Here is a 21318-nt window from a genome sequence, read left to right on the forward strand (position 1 = left end):
GCTCCCACAGGGGCTCCGCTCCTGTTCCCTCCCTCGCCCTGTTTGTGTTCCTCCCGCTTATTTTTAGCCACCGTTCCCCTTCGTCTGCCGATACCCAAATATTTCCTGAGTAATGAGCGTCTGAATATGCATGCTCTCTGAACGCGAAGAGAGCCTGCCTGCCGATCTCGCACTTACACCGGAGTGTTGCTGGCCGGACGCCGAGAGAACGGAAAATGTACGACAGAGGGTTTGTTTTCCTCAGAGCAGAACCAGCTCCTCCGAGGCGACGCCGAGGGTGCTGGGCCTCCTCCTGGACTCCGAGGGCGCTCACCCTCCAGGTGCCTGGAGGTGTGAACTGTGTGTGTGGGGGGGGGGGGGGGGGAGAGAACGGGACCCAATTCTACCTGAGGGACTGAGACAAAGTAACCCGGGTACCCACTGAGGTTCTTGGGCGACGGAAAGGAAAAGGAAACAACAAAAATAAAATGAAATGAGAGAAGAAAAACAAAGTAAAAGTCCACTCATCAAAACGAGTGTCTGGCCCTAACCAGTGCGGCTCAGTGGGTAGAGCGTGGGCCTGCGGACGCAGTGCTGGGGCTGACCCCCTTCTGCTCGGCGAAGGGGGTGCAGCGTGGGCCAGCCGGGCGCCTTCCACCTCCCCGGCGGACTGGCCCAGCCGAGCGGGCGCGGGCGGATGTACAGTAGGGGTGTCGAACTCAATCAGAGAAGGGGCCAAAATCTAAAATCCAGCCTAAATCGCGGGCCGAATGGTTTACTGAACAGTCATAAACTGACGATGTCATAAACTGACAGCGGAGTGCAGTGATGACAGCGCGGTGCGGGCCACATTGCAAGGCCTGGCGGGCTGGATTTGGCCCGCGGGCCTTGTGTTTGACACATGTGGTGTACAGTCTGCATGTCCGTGTGAGTGAGTGACTCTCACACACAGGGTGGCGTCACCCATGGGGAAGGTGGTTCCATCTCCCCCGAGGAGGCCCCTCCCGCCGGGCGGCGTCCTGCCCCCCGCGCCCCCCAGGCCGCCCCAGGCGCTCCCGGGCCGGACACGGGCCTGCTGGGCCCTCGGACTGCGCGTGGGGCCGCTGTGTGCGGCTTCTCTCCCTCAGCCGCGGTCCGGGGCCCAGCCACCTGCGGCCACGTGGGCCCGTCCTCTCGGGGCAGGGAGGTTCTGGGAGGGGACGTGCCTCCTTGTGTCCATCTATCCAGGCTGTTCCAGCTCGGGGCTGCCCTGAACAGGGCCCTGCGGGCGTCTGCATGGGGCCGTCTGTGTGTGGACACGGCCTCGCTTCTCCGGGGCAGACGCCGGGAGCGGGACTGCCGGCCGCGGGGGCGTCTGTGAGCCTTTCGGAAAAACCGCCAGGTGCCTTCCCACAGGACGGGGCGATGGGCCGGTGCTGGAGAGGAGATCCTCTGCTCCCCCCGCCTCTGGGCGCGCTCTCCCGAGGGGCAGGGCGGGGGAGAACAATGACCGCCCACGGGAGACAGGCCTCCCCGACCCTCTTTCCCACGTCGTCGCACTTACACGTGGGAACGGGGCTCGTAAAAGTCACTAATGGGGGACGAACCAGGCCAGCGAGAGCGATTATGCTTTTTATTGGAAAGCCAACTTCAAAACGGACGTTTAAACACCAGCTTCCATTGCTAGACACGCCAGTAAGTCTCACTCCCGACACTTGAAAGGTCCTTTCATGTGCTTATCGTGTTACCTGCGTGTTTATCCAGGAGCCTGCTGGGGCGGGGGCCGAGGGGGCTCAGCCCCACGGAGCTGGGCTCATGGGGAAGGCAGCTGTGAGACAGTGGGGCAGTCAGGGACAGAGGGACACAGGGACAGAGGGACAGAGGGACACAGGGACAGAGGGACAGAGGGACACAGGGACAGAGGGACAGAGGGACAGAGGGACACAGGGACAGAGGGACAGAGGGACAGAGGGACAGAGGGACACAGGGACACAGGGACACAGGGACACAGGGACAGAGGGACACAGGGACACAGGGACACAGGGACACAGGGACACAGGGACACAGGATCAGAGGGACAGAGGGACACAGGATCAGAGGGACAGAGGGACACAGGATCAGAGGGACAGAGGGACAGAGGGACAGAGGGACACAGGGACACAGGGACACAGGGACACAGGGTCAGAGGGACACAGGGACAGAGGGACAGAGGGACACAGGGACACAGGGACACAGGGACACAGGGACACAGGGACAGAGGGACACAGGGACACAGGGACAGAGGGACACAGGGTCAGAGGGACACAGGGACACAGGGACACAGGGACAGAGGGACACAGGGTCAGAGGGACACCGGGACACAGGGACACAGGGACAGAGGGACACAGGGTCAGAGGGACAGAGGGACAGAGGGACACAGGGACACAGGGACACAGGACACAGGGTCAGAGGGACACAGGGACACAGGGACACAGGGACAGAGGGACACAGGGTCAGAGGGACAGAGGGACAGAGGGACAGAGGGACACAGGGACAGAGGGACACAGGGACACAGGGACAGAGGGACACAGGACAGAGGGACACAGGGACACAGGGTCAGAGGGACACAGGGACACAGGGACACAGGGACACAGGGACAGAGGGACACAGGGACACAGGGACACAGGGTCAGAGGGACAGAGGGACAGAGGGACACAGGGACACAGGGACACAGGGACACAGGGACACAGGGACACAGGGTCAGAGGGACACAGGGACAGAGGGACACAGGGACACAGGGACACAGGGACAGAGGGACAGAGGGACACAGGGTCAGAGGGACACAGGGACAGAGGGACACAGGGACACAGGGACACAGGGACACAGGGACACAGGGACACAGGGACAGAGGGACACAGGGACACAGGGACACAGGGACACAGGGACACAGGGTCAGAGGGACAGAGGGACACAGGGACACAGGGACACAGGGACACAGGGTCAGAGGGACACAGGGACACAGGGACACAGGGACAGAGGGACACAGGGACACAGGGTCAGAGGGACATGGGGCGCTGCCTGAGGGTGAATTTGAGTTGGGACTTGGAGGACAGTTTTCCGGGAGAAACCGGAGCCCCCTCTCGGACGGGGGGTGGGGGACAGTGGGAACAGAGGCTCGATGTCCCAGGGGCAGGGAGGCCAGCGTGGCCGCCGAGAAGTGGCAGAGCGAAGCCCCAGCCCCTTCACAATATCCCGGAGCAGCGGCCAGCGGAGCCGGAGAGCGGGACGGCCGAGCCGGAGCCAGCCAATCACCGGCCACGGACGCAGCCGCTCCCGGGAAGGGCTCGCGCTTTGGGGAGATAAACATTTTTGCTTTGTACCCAACTTTTCTTTGCTACGTAATAGTCAGCATGCAGTAAGAGAATTCAAGACCCTGTGGACATGCAAGAAATTTTGCCTCATGGTTAATATAGAAAAGAAGCGGTAGGAGCAAATATGGAGGTAGGTTAGCAGTTGAAATTGCCAACGTGGGATACAAAATACCTGTGACATAAACATGTTCAAAAGGCCTCAGGGAGCCCTAGCTGGTGTGGCTCAGTGGATAGAGCGCCGGCCTAGGGACTGAAGGGTCCCAGGTTCGATTCCGGTCAAGGGCATGTGCCGGGTTGTGGGCTTGATCCCCAGTGTGGGGCATGAAGGAGGCAGCCGATCAGTGTTTCTCTCTCACCATTGATGTGTCTAGCTCTCACTCTCTCTCCCTTTCTCTCTGAAACCAATAAATTTTTTCTTAAAAAAAAAAGATCTCATGGAAAGCAAGGCAGCAGGCATGAAGAGATGGGGGATTTCAACAGCGTAATTGAAACTAGAAAAAAGAACCACTGGGAGAGGGCAGAGATGGAAAAACAGTATTGAGAATAAATTCAATAGATGACTCAACAGCGGAGGAAACGGTGCATCTGACAGGGTTTGGGGCTAATTTTAAACAACCCAACACGCATGTCAACGCTGTCCCAGAAATAAGCGCGGAGGGACAACATGGCGGGAGAAATGGCTGCAGCTTTACCAAAACTGATGAAAAATACCAACTCACAGAACCAAGGCGCTCCGCACACCCCACGCAGGAGAAGCACAGAGAAGCCAGGCCTACACAATCCGAGCCAGACTGCCGGAGAGCAGTGTAAGAGGGAAATGGGAAAAACAGCCGGAGGGAGTCCAAAGGCATGAATAGAAGGCATTTGTGACACAAATGACAGGTGGCTTTCCCCTGGCATCGCCAGCGGCCGGAAGACAACAGAACCTCTTCGAAGTGGTCAAAGAAACGCGATGCCCAATGGTACTTCCGAAAGGGAGGTGAGATGAAGACCTTTTCAGAAAGACAAAGGCGGGGAGCCTCACCCCCAGAACAACCAAGGCTGCACGGAGAGCTGACGGACGTGCCTCCGCGGAGCGCAGACCCGCAGGGCGACGCGAAGGGCAGCAGCAGCGGGGGCGGCAGGCGGGGGGGTCGATGTCAAAGCCCTTTCCCAGGGACCTGTCTCCATCTGTACTTCTCTCTCTGTGGATGGCATTTTAAAAGACTATTGACTGTTTAAAGCAACATATTTTATATAGAGAGAATTATACTGTCATGAGGTTCTGACATGTCTATAAAGTTGTATGCCGTATTTTTTAGATACTAAGACTCAAGGATGCACAGCGTAATCTCTAGAGCAGAGATTCCCAAAGTGTGGTCCCCAGACACACATCAGCAGCACCATCTGAGATTTCAGGGGCGGAAGGGACGTGGAGAGAGAGAGACAGAAATATCAACGGGGAGAGAGAATCATGGATCAGCTGCCTCCTTCAGGCCCCCCACTGAGGACCGAGCCTGCAACCGGGCCTGTGCCCCGACCGGGAACCAAACCGGGACCTCCTGGTTCACAGGTCGGTGCCCAACCCCTGAGCCATGCCGGCCAGGTTGAGATGCCCATCTGGTTAGTTCTATCACAGGTCGTTTTAATAATAAAATAAAATAAAAACCTTCAGCTGTTTCTCGTGCACGTTGAGTGTGAGGGCCACTGCCCTAGAACCACACCAGAATACACTGCCGCTGAGTGGAACTCAAAACGGGAGATACAAAAAAAAAAAAAAAAAAAAAAATAGGAGATACAACGAAATGATGAGAAATCGCACAACACCCAAACGCAGGCAGGAAAGTAGGAGCAGAAACAGAAGAAATGGGGTAAGTAGAAAATCAACACGGAGATGGGAGACTTAAACCCAGCCGTATTAATCATTACCTCAACTGTAAATATATTAACCATCCCATAAAAAAGCCAGAGACTGTTGGATTGACATAAAAGCAAGATACAACAGTATGCTTTTTACAAATATACAATTCTATTTTAAAGACACAGGTTGAAAGCCCAAGAGTAGGAAAAAATAATGAGCATGCAAACACTAAGTATAAAAAAGCAAATGTGGTTATGTTAATCTCAAAGTAGACTTTAGAATCAATCCTAAATGTGTATGAAACTAAGAATAGAGTTCCAAAATGCAAGAAGCAAAAACTGACAGAAACAGACAGAATCCACCCTCATCCCTGGAGAGATTCAAAGACTCCTGTGTCAGTACCAGCAAGACGCAGAGACCAACCCTCAGGAGAGAGAGATGTCTGAGCAGAGCTGTCCACCAGCGTGACCCAGTTGACTTCACACCCCAGGGTAGAATCCACATTGCACATTTATCAAGATAGGCTAGATTCTGGGCAATAAAAAATGTCTGGCCTGCCTGGCAGGGCTCTGGGGTTGAGTGTCGACCTATGAACCAGGAGGTCACAGTTCGATTCCCAGTCAGGGCACAGGCCTGGGTTGCAGACTTATCCCCAGTCGGGGGCGTGCAGAAGGCAGCTGATCAGTGATTCTTTCTCATCATTGAGATATATCTCTCTCTCCCTCTTCCTTCCTCTCTGAAATCAATAAAAGTAAAACTTTTAAAAGTGTTAATACATGTCAAACATTTAAAGCCTACAGCATGCATCCTCTGAAAACAGTAAAATATTAGGAATCAATGATAGAGATATACTTGGCACAGCACACCTATTTAGAGAGATGAAATAGCTGAAACCAGTTTGGCTCAGTGTTAGAGTGTCGGCCTGTGGACTGAAGGGTCCCAGGTTCGATTCTGGTCAGGGTCATGTACGGTGGTTGCGGACACATCCCCAGTAAGGGGTGTGCAAGAGGCAGCTGGTCAATGTTCCTCTCTCATCGACGTTTCTAGCTCTCTATCTCTCTCCCTTCCTCTCTGTACAAAATTAATTTAAAAAAAAAAAAAAAAAAAAAGAGAATCCAAGATGGCTGCTCGGGTAGGCAACTAGCCGCAGCCGCACACAACAATTTTAATAAAATACAACTAAAATATAAAATGGACATTACCCAGAACTACAGGAAAGTCGACTGACTGGAAATCCTACAACAAGAAGCAAGGAGAAAACCAGAAGGAAGCGCGGAGGAGCTGTAAAAGCCCAAGGTACGGAGACACGCGGCGCGCGGAGAGGACGGAGCCGGAGAGGAGGGAGGCCGAGTGCCTGGCGGGCGTTCCCTAGCGGAAAGGAGATAAAACTCCGACTGTGCTGGGCCCCTGACTGCTCTGAACCCCAGTTCTAGCCCAGACCCCGGGGACTCAGGCTCAGCCATAGGGAGCTGGGCTGTAAGTCGGAACCCCGGGGTAGCGGAGAAAGGAGGTCCCGGAGGCGCGCACACTGCCCCCAGAGAAGGGACGGTCGGCTGTGCCGCGGGATTGCCCTGACGGGAAGGAGACTGGGGCTCCAGACTGCTGTGAACGCCACCTCCAACTCCACTTCCAACTGAACTGAACCCCAATACCGGGCTCATTGTGGGAGAGCATAGACTGTTTGGCAGCAGGCGAAAATCGAGGGCACCTTTCTCTCAGAGGCGCCGGCAGCGAGCACTGAAGGACCCGCATAGGGCGGGGCTGACGAAAGCCAAAGCTGCAGGCTCCACCCTGAAACCCCGTCCCATCTGTAACTGCGAAATGCGACAACAAAATAGATCACAAACGAAAGAAATGGAGGACAAAAAGCGTCTGGATATAGAGTTCAAATCTACGCTTATAAGGTTTTTCAAGAATTTCCTAGAAAAGATGGATAAGGCCTATGAGGATATGAAAAGAGATCAACTAGAATTAATAAGGAGTCAACAAGAAATGATAAGGGATCAACAAGAAATAATGAATACATTGTCTGAAATAAAAAATATTCTACAGAGTCCTAAAAACAGAAGGGAAGATCGCAAGAATCAAGTCAAAGATTTGGAACATAAAGAGCCAGAAGACACTCCTCCACAGAAGCTAGAAGGCAAGAGAATCCAGAAAATTGAAGATAATGTAAGAAACCTCTGGGACAACTTCAAGCGAACCAACATCAGAATTATGGGGGTTCCAGAAGATGAGAGAGAGCAAGATATCGAAAACATACTGAAAGAAATAGTGACAGAAAACTTCCCCCACCTGGTGAAAGAATTAGACTTACAAATCCAGGAAGCACACAGAACTCCAAACAAAAGGAATCCAAAGAGGACCACACCGAGACACATCATTATTAAAATTCCAAGAGCAAAAGATAAAGAGAGAATATTAAAAGAAGCAAGAGCAAAGAAGGTAGTGACTTATAAAGGAGCACCTATACGATTGTCAGCTGACTTCTCAACAGAAACCATGCAGGCCAGACGGGAATGGCAAGAAATATTCAAGGTGATGAATAGCAAGAACCTACAGCCAAAAATAAGCTACCCAGCAAAGCTATCACTCAGAATCGAAGGCCAGATAAAGAGCTTCACTAATAAAAAAAAGCTAAAGGAGTTCATCACCACCAAACCAGAATTATATGAATTGCTGAAGGGGGTTCTTTCAGAAGAGAAAGTAAACAAAGATAAAAATTATGAACAACAAATACGTAATTATCAACAAGTGAATCTAAAAACCAAGGAAATTAAAAAAATCTGATGAACAATATTAACTGTTGAATATAATAGAATCAGAGGTATGGAAGGGGAGTGAACTGACGATTCTTGGGGAAAAGGGGAGAGGGGGGCGTGGGAAGAGACTGAACATAAACTGTGCACCTATTGATGAGGACAATGGGGAGAGGGGAAAGGGCAGAGGGTGGGGTGGGAACCTGGTGGAGGAGAGCAGTGGTGGGGGGGGGGGGTAGGAAGGAACATTTGTAATAATATGAAAAATAAAAACTTATTAAAAAAAAAAAAAAAAAAAAAAAAGATAGATGAAATAAAAAAAAAACAATAGTGGCAACACCCACGGCTGGCAGGGACACAGAGACACTAGGCTTCTCACACGTTCACCCGGGAGCACCGAAGGCTGAGGACCGGTCAGTTTCCTAGAAAAACTAACCATGTGTTACTGTAGGGACCCAGGACTTACACTCCCGGGCACCTCTCCTGGAGGAGAACACGCATGTCCACACACGAAACGTGGGCCCTCATGTTCCCAGGAGGTTTCTTTCCAGCCAACGCGGGGAACGGCTCCGCTGGCCCTCAGTGGGTACGTGGCTAAACCAACGCCGGCCCGTCTCTCATGGAAGAATATTACTCATCGTCGGAAAGAAACTTGCCATTGAGACACCGCCACGTGGATGGATCTCAAGAGATTATGCTGAGCGGGGAGAAAAAGAAAATCCGTCTCAAAGGTTACGCGCTCTGAGCTTCCACTTAGATAACATTCTCTGAACGAGAATATCCTGGAAGGGGAGCACGGGTGAGGGGCTGGCTGGCCGCGGGGGCGGGGAGGCGGGCCGGCGTGACTGGAAGGTGTGGCCGGGACTTCACAGTGAGGACAGCGCTGCTGTGACGGTGGCGGCTGGTACGGTAATGGGCACATGTCATAAAAGCGCAGGGTTATGGTTATGCAATGCACCCGCCAGCGAGTTCCTGCAGAGCGAGTGGGTCTGAGGGCGTCTGTGACCGGGCCGAGTGTGCGTTAGCTCCATCCGGGCCCCACCGAGGAACACGGGGGCCAGGACGCGGGGAGCGCCTCTCTATTATTTCTGGAACTTTCTGTGACTGCACCATCTTTTCAAAAGGAAGAAGGTTAAAAATGCGCAAATATTTGGAAATTAAACAACACTCCTCTAAAAACCTTTGATTCAAAGAAAAATCACAGAGGCTATTAGGACATATTTTGGCCTGAACGATACTAAAGCAAAAATAAAAAAGCAAATATTGGGGAATATTGTGAGATACTGTGAAAACAGTGCTTTGAGAGAGAGGAAAAAAATAGCTCTCAACACGAATAACAGAGGAGAGGTTTGAAATCAATGATAGTGCCTTGCATCGCCCAAGACTAGAAAAAGCAGAGCGAGTTAAATCCAAAATCACGCCGAAACCGGTGTGGCTCAGTGGATAGAGCGTCGGCCTGCGGACTGAAGGGTCCCAGGTTCAATTCCGGTCAAGGGCATGTGCCTTGGTTGTGGGCACATCCCCGGTGTGGGGTGTGCAGGAGGCAGCTAGCCCATGTTTCTCTCCCTCATCGATGTTTCTAACTCTCTGTCCCTCTCTCTTCCTCTCTGTAAAAAATCAACAAGATATATTTTTTAAAAGAAATAAAATAAATACATAAATCCAAAATCACCAGATGGGTACCCAGGATGAGCTATATCCTCTGAGTCCATCAACAACAAAACCTCCATTCAGTTAAGGGTTAGAAAAAATTGGAGGTTGCATAAACATGACTCTGAGCAAGAAAGGCGGGGTTTTGTGCAGGGGGCTGTACGAGGAACCCTCGGGGTCCGTCCCCCCAAAACGTCTGTCCTCCCTCTCCTCGTACAAAATGCGCTCTCTCCACACTTGGGAGAAGAAGAGAGGGCCCTGGAGTGTCAGGAGCACCTGGCACCGCGGCTCGCGCTCCCTCGCACACCTCCAGGGGGAGCTCTCGCCATCCGCAATGGGAGTGGCGCCCCCTGGAGGTGAGCAGTGCCCAGCCAGGCAGCCGTGGCACAGTGACCAACAGCACACGCCCAGGAGCCCACAAGCCTGGGCCCGTTTCCAATCCTCAGGCAGGTTAGGTCCCCTCCCTCTGCCTCCATTTCCCCTCTTTTTTTTCCCCCTTTAAATCCTCACCCGAGGACATTTTTCCATTGATTTTTAGAGAGTGTGGAAGAGAGAGGGAGACAGAGAAGTATCCATGTGTGAGAAACACATCGGTTGGGCCCGGGCCGGGGAGGGGCCTGCACTAGAGGGACATGCCCCAGACCAGCCACATCAGCCGGACTGTTAATATTGTCAATGGCAGGTCGGGTGAGGGCACTAAGTATTGAAAACTTGAACAAATTCTAAGAATGAGCCCGGAAGCGGAGTCTTGCAGACGTGGGCCGGCTGGCGTGGCTCAGTGGTTGAGCATCGACCTCTGAACCAAACCAGGTCACCATCCGATTCCCCGTCAGGGCACAGGCCCCGTTGTGGGCTCGAACCCACACTGAGGGTGTGCAGGAGGCAGCCGATCCATGGTTCTCTGGTCATTGATGCTTCTCTCTCTCCCACTTCCTTCCACTCAGAAAGCAATAAAAAAAAAAAAAAAAGCAATAAATAAGAAGAAAGCAGAGACCCAGGACAGGCTGTGTGTGTGTGTGTGCGCGCGTGTGAACTCCTGGCCTGGGGTTCTGCTCCCAGCTCGGGGCAGGAAGGGGTGGCTCAGCCTTCCCTGCAGCGCAGGCTGAGAAGGCAGCAGCCAGAGCCTATTCCGGGAGGGAGGAGGGAGGAGGGAGGAGGGAGGAGGGAGGAGGCAGGAGGGAGGAGGCAGGAGCCTCCGCTGCCCCTGTGAGGTCATGCCAGTCAGCAGGCAGGAAAGCAGGCATTTCTCACACTTGCTAATGAGCTTGACGCTAGTGAAACATCAACAGGAAGTGGGAGCTCTCCAACGCCCCAGAGGAAATCCACTCCCCGTGTGGTCGCCAAGGTCACTGCCAAGTCTGCGCACACACTCACATGCACACATACACACACACACTCACACTCACACACTCACTCACACACACGCACACACACATAGACACACACTCACACACACGCACGCACAGACACGCACATACATACACTCACACACATGCACACACAATCACACACATGCACGCTCACACACATGCACACACACGCACACGCGCACTCACATAGACATACACACACGCACACAGACACGCACATACATACACTCACACACATGCACATTCACACACATGCACACACGCACACTCACATAGACATACACACACTCACACACATGCACACTCACACACACGCTGCAGGTCCTCTGCGCCCGGCCGGGCGGTGACCCTCTCGGCCTCCCCCGGGGCCGGGGCGGGCCGGGCGGTGGCCCGCGGGCAGGCGGACAGTCCTGTCCCTCCGGCGGGGGCAGCGGGGTCAGAGAAATCCCCGCGGGCGCCTTTCAGTCAGGAGTTTCCGCGGCCCCGCCCGCCCTCCCGGCCCCTCCGCGGCCCGGCCTCCCGCTCCCCTCAGGCCCGAAGGTCACGGCGCCCGGCCTCCGGGGGCGGCGGGGGCTCCGCGGGGCCAGGGCCCGGGCACGTGGGGGCCTCGCCGCCCCGCTGCGCCCCCTCCTTCCCCAGGCACCTCCGCTCGAAGGAAATAAAACTGAAAAGCAAAACCGCAAAACCGCAAAAAAAAATTTTTTAACTTGTACATTTTTTCTCTGCCAGCCCGAGCAGCCGCCGTCCCGCCCCCCGCCCCGCGGTCCTCCGGGGTCCGGTAACCCCGGGGCGGCCTGTGTTCCTGCCCCGGTCCCCCCGCGGCACCGGGGGGCGGGCGTCCGCTCACGGTCACGGCCACGGCCACGGCCCCCCGCTCCGCGGGCACACGGCGCCCAGCCCCGGGGGGAGGGGCCCGGCCGGCCTGGGTCCCCCCGGGCGGCCCGGCGGCCCCGCCACGTGAAGCCCCGCCCGGCCGCCGCGGGCAGCGCCGAGGGTTGTGTAAGCGGCAGCCGGAGGGGGGACCCGGACCCCGCGATCCGGGGTGGGGGCCGCAGGAGGGGGCCCCGGGGCGCCGCGCCCGCCGCCTGTGGGCGCTAGACCGCGGGGGGGCACCCGGGGGCACGGGGGCGCCGGCCCGGAGCAGCGCCGCGGGCGGGCGGGGGCGGGCGCCCTCCCCGCGGTCAGGTGCGCGCGGCGTGCTCGCCCGCGGCCTCGGCTGCCCCCGCGCTGGCCGCCCGCCCGCTCCCATGGGGTGACATCCGCCGCCCGCCCTCCCCGGCGGCGGTTCCTGGCCGCGGGGCCGGGGCGGGCGGGGCCGGGAAGGAGCCCGGCCTCCGGGGACGGCGGCCGAGACTCCCTCCGCGCGGCTCCGGGCGGCGGCGGGGGAGGAGGAAGGGCCGGCGGGCGGGGAGCGAGGGGATATTCCGCTCCCGCCTGAGTCAGCCCCGGCGGATCCGCCTCCCCCGGCCCTCCCGGGAGCCGGGAACTTACTTCATTTCCCGGGGCAGGTTCGCCCCCGGCGCGCCCGCCGGCCCCCCTCCAGCCTCTGCGCCCCCCATACCCCCCCCCCGGCTCTCCTCCAGCCTCTGTGCGCCCCCATGGCCCCCCCACCCCCCGCTCCCCTCCAGCCTCTGCGCCCCCCATACCCCCCGGCCCCCCTCCAGCCTCTGTGCGCCCCCATGGCCCCCCCCCATACCCCCCGGCCCCCCTCCAGCCTCTGTGCGCCCCCATGGCCCCCCCACCCCCCGCTCCCCTCAACCTCTGCGCTCCCCCCATGGCCCCCCTCCGGCTCCCCTCCAGCCTCTGTGCGCCCCCATAGCCACCCCCGCCGCGGGGCAGGACCGGGCGGCGCGCCACCCCCTCTTCGGGGAAAGGCGGCCGCACGCAGACACCTGGGGCCCGGCGGGCGGGGGCGGGGGCCCGCAGCCGAGAGCGCTGTCCGACACGTGAGCCTCATGTGACGGCGGCGGGGAGGGCGGGCAGGTCGCTCCTTCCCTCCCCGGCGCGGCCAGACGTGCCTGGAGTCACAGGGCGGAACACGTAGCTCCAGCCACCCACTCGCTCCCAGGGAGCCCAGCCCGCAGCTCCCCATTACTCCGCGCCCCCCCCCCGCCGGCCCGGCCCCCGCCTTCCCCCCCCCCGCCCGGCTCCTCCCGCCGCCCGCCCCGCCGCTCATTCACTTGGCTGCGCGGCGCAGAGGCACCGGGAGCACTCACCGCCGGGCTGCGCGCGGAGCCGGAGCCGGAGCCAGCGCCCAGACCCGTGCACGCCCCCAGCCGAGGCCGGAGCACTCGCAGCCGCCGCGCCCGCAGCCCCCCGCAGCCCCGCGCACTTCGGGGAGCTCGTCCGTCCCCAGAGGAAGCCCCCGGAGCGGGCTGCGAGGCGCCCCCGGGACCGCAGACCGGAGCGCACCGTGGCCCCGGCTCGCCGTGCCATGGAGCGGATCCCCAGCGCGCAGCCGCCCCCCTCCTGCCTGCCCAAGGCGCCCGGACTGGAGCCCGGGGACCTGCCGGGGTAAGCGGGCACCCCTGTCCCCGCACCTCCACTCCAGCCCTGCGGTCCTGCACCGCTGCCGGCTCGGGGCAGGGGCAGTTCCGGGCGCACCCGGGGGTTCCTGCCCGCCGGCTCGGGGCAGGGCCAGTTCCGGGCGCACCCGGGGGTTCCTGCCCGCCAGGTTGTGCAGCCCCGGGCGCCCGCAGACTCACCGCCCTCCGCCCCTCTCCCGCAGGATGGATTTCGCCCAGATGTACCAGGTGTACAAGTCCCGGCGGGGAATAAAGCGGAGCGAGGACAGCAAGGTGAGACTCGCCCCGCGCCCCTGGGAACCGCTGCCCCAGCGCGCGCCGAGTTTCCAAGAAAAGTTTTCTCGCTCGGAGGCCGGAGGGGGGTCTGCCAGGCGCGGGCGGGCGCCTCTCCCGCGCAGCTGGAGCAGGAGGGCAGGAGCGGGGGGGGGGGGGGGGGGGGGCCTCCGGGTGTGACCGCCGCGCTGCCCGGCTCTTCCCGAGCCCCGGGTCCGGGGAGAGGGCTGCTCGCCCCGGCCTCGCGCCCACCGCCCCCCGCGCGCCTTGCAGGAGACCTACAAACTGCCGCACCGGCTCATCGAGAAGAAGAGGCGCGACCGGATTAACGAGTGCATCGCCCAGCTGAAGGACCTGCTGCCCGAGCACCTCAAACTTACAGTAAGTCAGTGAGAGGCTGGCCGGGCGCCCCGCCGGCTCCCCGCCTGCAGGGCAGACGGGCGGGCGGGGGTCACCCGCCGCCTGCAGGCCCCGCGGGGAACTGCAGAGCCCAGGGCTGGGTCCCAGCCGGGCCGGCTCTGTTTGGGGGTACCGTTGCCCAGGGCTGGGGGGTTCCGGGTAGCCTCATGCACATGAGCGAGAACCGCTTGGACTTCTCCAAGTTGGCGCCCACCCCAGCCTGCCTCCCCCTGTGGTGACGGAGTTCCCGGGTTTTCCTGGGTGGAGTGGACCACCGGTTTACCTCCTCTCCCTCTCCCTTTTTATCTGTAACAAGAGGACTCGTTTTGATGGGTGATCTTCACGCCCTGTCCTTTCTTGGCAGCAGCCAGGAGCTTACTAGCGTGGAAAGGGGGACAGTTAGTATTGGGGGAGGCAGCAAGCGCCTGGGTGAGCCGGGCGTTGGGAGAAGGTGCCAGGGAACGCCGCTTGGCTGCCAGGCGCACCAGTGCCTCCGGGGATGACACGGCGGCGGCCGAGAAACGTTAGCCGGGTCGGGAGGGAGGGAGGGAGGGAGGTCGGCCGCAGCTGCTGCAGAAACGGACCTGCCAGCACCTTCTCCTAAGGTCGCGGCTGCGTCCCAGCGCCTCCAGGGACAGTGGCACGCGTCTGCCTATTCTGTCACCAGGAGCATATATCTCCTAAACCGGTGCCTTTAAAATTAAACTCAGCCGCCGGGAAGCACCCCCCCCCCCCCCCCGCACCTGCCCCGTGGAGACGTTCCTCATTGCTCCCGACTGTCCCAGAGGCAGCCCTGTGCGCTGTGCGCGATGAGCAGTGCTGACGCAGGCTCTCTGCTTGCAGACGCTGGGCCACCTGGAGAAGGCGGTGGTGCTGGAGCTCACCCTGAAGCACGTGAAGGCCCTGACGAGCCTGATCGACCAGCAGCAGCAGAAGATCCTGGCCCTGCAGAGCGGGCTGCAAGCCGGTGAGTGCCGCGCCGGCCTGCATGGGGGAGGGGGGCGGGGGCGCTCGGCACAGACAGCGCCCGGGGCCCAGCACCCGCTCGCTCCGGTGGGCACGTGCTCGCGGGGGGAGAGGCCGGGGGAGCGTCCTCAGAGGTCAGGCTTTCCGAGGGGACAAGCTGTGCCACCTGGCAGGCCGGCCTGGCAGTCAGGCGGCCGCTGGCCCCCGGGCACTTTGGCTTCGGGTTTCTGGGTTCCGGGAGCGGTCCCCCTTCCTCCTCAAACGCGAAGGCCCCTAGAGGGTGCGTCGTGGGCGTCTGGCGGCCGTACCCGGAGGAGGCGGCAGGCCCCGTGTCTTCCTGGGCCCGGCTTCCTCGTGGCCCGGTGTGTGGCGTACTCCTCCTGGCAGGCTGACAGGGGCGTGCTTCCTGCATTTCGTGTGGTTCCCCGAATAGCCAGGAGGTATCTCGGGGGATTGCACAACCCAGCGAAACTGCTGGCGTTTCATCACTTGCTCCTCCCCTCCCGGAGAGCCACACTCCCCTTCCAGCTTCTCTCCGCCACGCGGCCGCGAGGACGGGCCCCCTCCCGCCCCCGGCCTCCCCCGCCGCCCTGCCCAGACAGGGCGCGAGCGGGCGGGCGGGCGGGCGTCCCTGAATCCCAGTCCCTCGTGGGAACAGGAAGGTGTTCGCACCTGGTTTCCTGGGGGCCAGGGGCCGAAGGCTGGAAGGAGCCTGTGGGTCTAACGATGGCAGCTCGGCTGTCGTGGGATGCGCCGCTGAGAACTAAATCGCCCGAGGGGGCGTCTTCCCTTCGTTCTTTCGTTTCGTGGCCCCGGGGCCTCGGCCCCGCTGGCTGCCGTGACCCCGAGGCCCTGCCCGGGGACTCTCCGGGTCAGAACCTTGCTCGGCTGCCCATTGCGTGCCCCTTGTCCTGAGACGGCACGACCACATACATGTTCCACGGGGAGGGGTCTCTCTTGATGGGTCTCGGGCAGTAGCCGTTACCCTGGATGGTTTCCATGTCGTTCCTCCCGCTCTCAGGGCAGTCCCACCCTTTTGGAGCTGGGAACACAGGCGCCCACGTGGGTTAGCAAACAGGGGCGGCCCGGGCCTCGCTGGGGGGAGGGGGGCTGGTGTGCAGGTGTCCCCGGACCCCCTGAGAACGCCTCCCTCTCCTCCGTGTCACAGGCGAGCTGCCCGGCAGAGGCGCCGAGGCCGGCCAGGAGCTGTTCTGCTCGGGCTTCCAGACGTGCGCGCGGGAGGTGCTGCAGTTCCTGGCCCGACATGAGCACGCCCGGGACCTCAAGTCCGCGCAGCTGGTGGCCCACCTGCACCGCGTGGTCTCCGAGCTGCTGCAGGCCGGCGCCCCCCGCAAGGCGGCCGACCCCGCGCCGGTGCCCGCGGCCGCGGACCTCAAGGAGCAGCCCGGCGCCCCGGCCAGGGGCTCCGAGGGCCCCGGCCAGAACTGCGTGCCCGTCATCCAGCGGACGTTCGCCCCCTCTGGCGGGGAGCAGAGCGGCAGCGACACCGACACCGACAGCGGCTACGGCGGCGAGTCCGAGAAGGGCGAGGCGCGCGGGGAGCGGCCGTACCTCAAAAGCGACCGTGGACGCGGCGGGCTGGCGGCGGGGGAGCGGGTCGGGGCCATCAAGCAGGAGTCCGAGGAGCCCCCCGCGAAGAAGGGCCGGCTACAGCTCTCGGACGACGAAGGCCCCTTCCCAGGCGGCGACCTGCTGGGCGCCCCGTTCCTGGGGGGCCCGCACCCGCACCAGCCCCCCCTGTGCCTGCCCTTCTACCTGATCCCGCCCTCGGCCACCGCCTACCTGCCCATGCTGGAGAAGTGCTGGTACCCCACGTCCGTGCCCCTGCTCTACCCCGGCTTCAGCGCCTCCGCCGCCGCCCTCTCCAGCTTCGTGAACCCGGACAAGCTCGCGGGCCCCTTGCTCCTGCCCCAGAGACTCCCGTCCCCGCTGCCGCCCCACCCGGCCCTCGACTCGTCCGCCCTGCTCCAGGCCCTGAAGCAGATCCCTCCTTTGCACCTGGAAACCAAAGACTGAACGCCGGGGGCCCTGCCGCTTCGCGTCTCACCCCCCCCCCCTTCAAAAAGAAAAAAAACAAGTGTGTGTGTGCAGGGAGAAGAGCCGGGGGTGGGGGGGTGGGCCCCTGTGGGGCGCCATGAAGGACGGCCTGCCTCCGGGAGACTCGGGGGGGTTGTAACAGGACCTTGGGGATCGTCCCCACCCAGGGAGAAGCCTGCAGCAGCCAGGCAGCTGGGCTTCCAGAGCCTCCGAGGCCGGGCCTGTGAGTCAGTCCTCTCTGGGATCGGCCTGTGGCTTTCAGAAGAAGGTACTTTCAAAGGAGGGCTTTCTGAGGCCGGTTCCCAGCCCCGCCCGCCTCCCTGCTCCCCGGCGTGACTCAGGGAGCAGGCGGCCCGGCCAGCTTCCCGCTGATGGCCAGGGGGCTCTCACGGTAGTGGTCAGGGAGGTCCCCGCAGGCCGCTCCCGCCCGCCCGCACGCACGGAGGACACAGCGCCCACCCCCCCACCCCCCCTGCTGCCGGGGCGATGGGCGGGCTGAGGAACTGAAAGGGCCCGGACAGGCCCAGCCACCGGGGTGCAGGCACGGTCCCCGGGGGCCTCGGGCACCTGTTCCAGGCCTCGCTGTCCAGGGAACCGCCCAGGGCCTGCAATGCCGACGCCCACGGTCCCCGCGCCCCGCAGTGCGCTGGGCTGCGGCACACACCGCTGCCTCCCACCGGCCAGACTCGGGGTTCGGTTCTGGCCTAAAGCTCCTTGTAACCAAGCTTCGCTTCCTGAAGGCCTGCCTGAGCCTTTAACAAGAGCCTTTCCGTAGCCTGATGCCCCACCACCACTACCACCCCCCACCCCACCACCAGGCACACTTCCCGCCCCGGACGGGCCCCGCCAGGCCCGTACCAGCCGCATCGCCCAGACGCAGACGCTTGGCCGCCGGCCATGTTCTGACCCTTCCCTTCCCCGTTTTTATTTTGGTATCGAGTCGTTGCCTTGATTTGTAAAGCGGTTATCTATATATATATATATATTCTGTAACTATTGACGAGGAGACTTTCAGGGGTTCGTTTGTAAAAATACTTGACCTGCGCGCGAGGACAATGAATGTAGCCCCATCCCCGCGGCGGGGCCGCGTCTCCGGGCAGGGGACCGTGTTCATACTCTGGAGCCTTCCGGAAGGTGTGAGGCTGTACATACTTTCACCGGCGCGTCGCCGTTACGTGGCTGTTGTAAAGGATGAATAAAACCACGCTCTTCCCGCAGAGGGGAACACGTGTCCTGCGTTTCTTAGGAGGTCTCGGGTCCGAGGGCGGCGGCACCCCGGTCCCCACGGCGCCCCGCCCTCCGGCGCCCCCAGCCCCCTCTCCAGCCAGAAGAAGCCTGGTCCACGTCGTAGGCAAATATTGGCCGAAGTTTGGTGGGTTTTTTTTAACTTTTGCTAGAGGTTCAGAGTCACCGTGGACTTCCTCCCACGGTTAAAGGAAAGGACATGGACCACCCCACGCCCGTCCCCGGCCTTAGGACCTGGCAGGAGAGCCAGGCGTGGCCGGGGCCTCGGTGCCGGGGCGGGGGCGGCGTGCGGAAAGGCTCCGGACGGTGTGCGCCACGGTCGCAGGCGCTGGGGCAGCCGGGCCGCCGAGTGTTCCGAGTCCAAGGTCTGATGGATTCGCCACATCCTGTCTGTTGCAGCCGAAGGCAACATCCCATCATTATCGCCTGCATCCTTCCTGCGCTTCCTCTCCCGAGCGCGTGTGTGTGTGTGTGTGTGTGTGTGTGCGGGAGTGAGGTGGCTGTTCCTCCGGCCAGCGCTCCTTTGAAAAGGAAAACGTTCCGTGGGAAAGCGGTGGGAAGTGGCCGGTCTGCTCTCCGTGGCCCAGCTGCCCCCCCCCCCCCCAGAGGCCTCCGGGTGCCAGTGCCGGCTGGCCACGCTCCCGCCCCGCCCCGCCCTCCAGCCCTGCCTCGTCTGGGTGCCGGGCAGGGAACCCGCTGCCCCTGGGTAGCAGTCAGCCAGGCAAAGGCACCCCTGCCACCCTGAGTGCTGGCTCCCAGGGTCCCCTCCTGCTCCTGTGCACCGGCGGGCGCCGTGAGCGGGCACAGGTGTCCCGGGCAGCAGGAGCCCTCGCAGGAGCCCGGCCAGGAGGCAGGGGTGAGCGGCGGGTCTGTCATGCCTGCGGCCACCTGCCTGCCTTGGGCCAGGCAGCGTGAGGGCTCTGGGTGTCGGGTAGCAGACACAGGGCGAACTGTCAGCCCTCCTCCCCCTCCTCCTCCTCCTCCTCCTCCTCCTCCTCCCTGCCCGGGGGCCTGAGACGCCCGGGAGTTTCTCTGAGAATCAATCGCCAGACGTCTTTGTGTTTTCAGGTTAAGACCTGAACCAGTCAGGCTGATCCTGGGGACGGAGCTCAGGGCGGAGACGAGGCCAAGCGCGGCCTGTGTGCCCCCTCTCCGGGCCGTGACTCAGGGCTCGCCGCGGGGACAGCAGGAAGTGGTTGGAGCGACCTGCGTTACAAAGAGTTCTGCGGGTTCAACACATAGTCAGCGGAGAGCCCCCCGCCCCCTCCTGCCCGTCCCACGGCCCTGGGGTGGCAGCTGTGGGCCTCGCCGCCTCCTGCTTCTGTTCGCCCTGACCTTCCTCCAGCCCAGCCCAGCTGAGCGGGCTCCAGGCGGCTCCGAGGGAGCCGGGGACAAAGAGGACCTCTGTTTGCAGAGGGGCGTGTGCGTGCGAGGGGGTGAAGCCTGGTTTGGGCCCGGGAGAGGCGGGGGGGGGGGGGGGGGGGGAGGAAGTGGGGGGCGCGGGCTGGGCTCGCCGCGTTCAGACAGGGCGTGCTCTCGCCCGCCGGGATGGTCTCACCCCGCGCTGACCTGCCTCGCCTGTTGACACAACTTCACGTTTCCGACTGCAGCCTTTCATGTGCGGCCCGCGGCTAAATGCGGCTGCCGGTTCCTGGAAGCAGACGTGCCTGGCATCGCGTCAGCAGAAACCTGAGCCGGGGAAGCTGGGCACGGCGGCAGGATCGCCGGGGCCCCCAGAATAGAGCCTGGCAGGGCGGCTGGGCCAGCGGGAGGGAATCGGGCGCTCCCCGCCGCCCGTGGGGCAGGGCGGGGCGGGGCGGGGCGGGGCGGGAGCTGGGTTAGGCAGGGCCTGGGCCCAGGGCCGCGGGAGCCAGGAGCTAGCAGCTTCCCACGGGCCATCGCGCCTCGCCGAGGCCTGACAGCCTGGACGTGCTCACGTGGTGTGGACACGTAGAAGCAGGCTCAGAGAGGGCAGGCAGGCTGCCCAAGGTCACACAGCTTTCGAGTCACCGAACCACTCATGGATGGGGCGTGTGTTGGATTGTAGCTCTCCTTAGCGGGACACAAGTAAAGGCCTTCCGGGAATCTGGTTGTTAATAATAATAATAATAACAACAACAACAACAACATAACAAACGCCGAGCCACTGCTACGACTGACAGCAAACACCACGTCAGCTCTGACTAAAGCCCTCTCCACAGTGCTCCGAACCCGAGGTGGAGGGGATGCGGCTCCGCACACGGGCACAGGGCACAGGGCGCCGGCCGGGAACGGGACGTTCGCTGGGGGATCTGGCTCCAGGTCTGTTTGCCCGCCACAGGCCGCACCGCCTCCGCGTCAGAGCATCACAGCGACTCAGAACAGAAAGGGCAGCGGCCGCCACAGCCGTCACCGCTGGTGTGGACGGGTTTCCTATGGCACCGCTCCTAGGCCTTCCGTGAATTCTCCCCGCTTCCTGCGGCCGCTGTGCAGGGCGAGTGTTCACCTGTGCGTCTTCCGGCTGAGAGCGCGGGGGGTCAGGGAGGGAGGTGCCTCCCTGAGGTCACACACAGGGGGTGACCTCACTCGTCCTCCCAGGAGCCCCGAGGGGCACCGGTGATGTCATCAAAGCTCAGAGCGAAATTCTTTGCCCAACTCTTTTTTTTTTTAACTTTTTAATATATTTTATTAAATTGATTTCAGAGAGGAAGGGAGAGGGAGAAACATCAATGGTGAGAGAGAAGCATGGATCGGCTGCCTCCTGCATGCCTTCATCGGGGAGGGAGCCCGCCACCTGGGCATGTGCTCTTGACCAGAATCAAACTGGGGACCCTTCAGTCTGCAGGCCGACGCTCTATCCACTGAGCCACACCAGCCAGGGCTGACACAACTCTTTATTTGCTTCCTTACAGATGCCATCCCAGGGTCAAAAGATGGGCCCTTTCT

General features: G+C 61.2%; 1 protein-coding gene across 1 annotated transcript; it reads left to right on the forward strand.

Annotated features, from left to right (window-relative positions):
* The first annotated feature begins 12751 nt into the window (after positions 1-12751).
* On the forward strand, positions 12752-18366 carry BHLHE40 (basic helix-loop-helix family member e40). Its single transcript, XM_084902322.1, has 5 exons — positions 12752-13441; positions 13656-13725; positions 13999-14106; positions 14968-15091; positions 16259-18366. Exons 1-5 carry the CDS (start codon positions 13362-13364, stop codon positions 17125-17127), a joined length of 1251 nt encoding a protein of 416 aa, XP_084758448.1. The 5' UTR covers positions 12752-13361; the 3' UTR covers positions 17128-18366.
* The last annotated feature ends 2952 nt before the right edge of the window (positions 18367-21318 follow it).

This window comes from Pipistrellus hanaki (genome assembly GCF_964339955.1).
Source record: "Pipistrellus hanaki genome assembly, chromosome: 13".
Taxonomy (NCBI): Eukaryota; Metazoa; Chordata; class Mammalia; order Chiroptera; family Vespertilionidae; genus Pipistrellus; species Pipistrellus hanaki.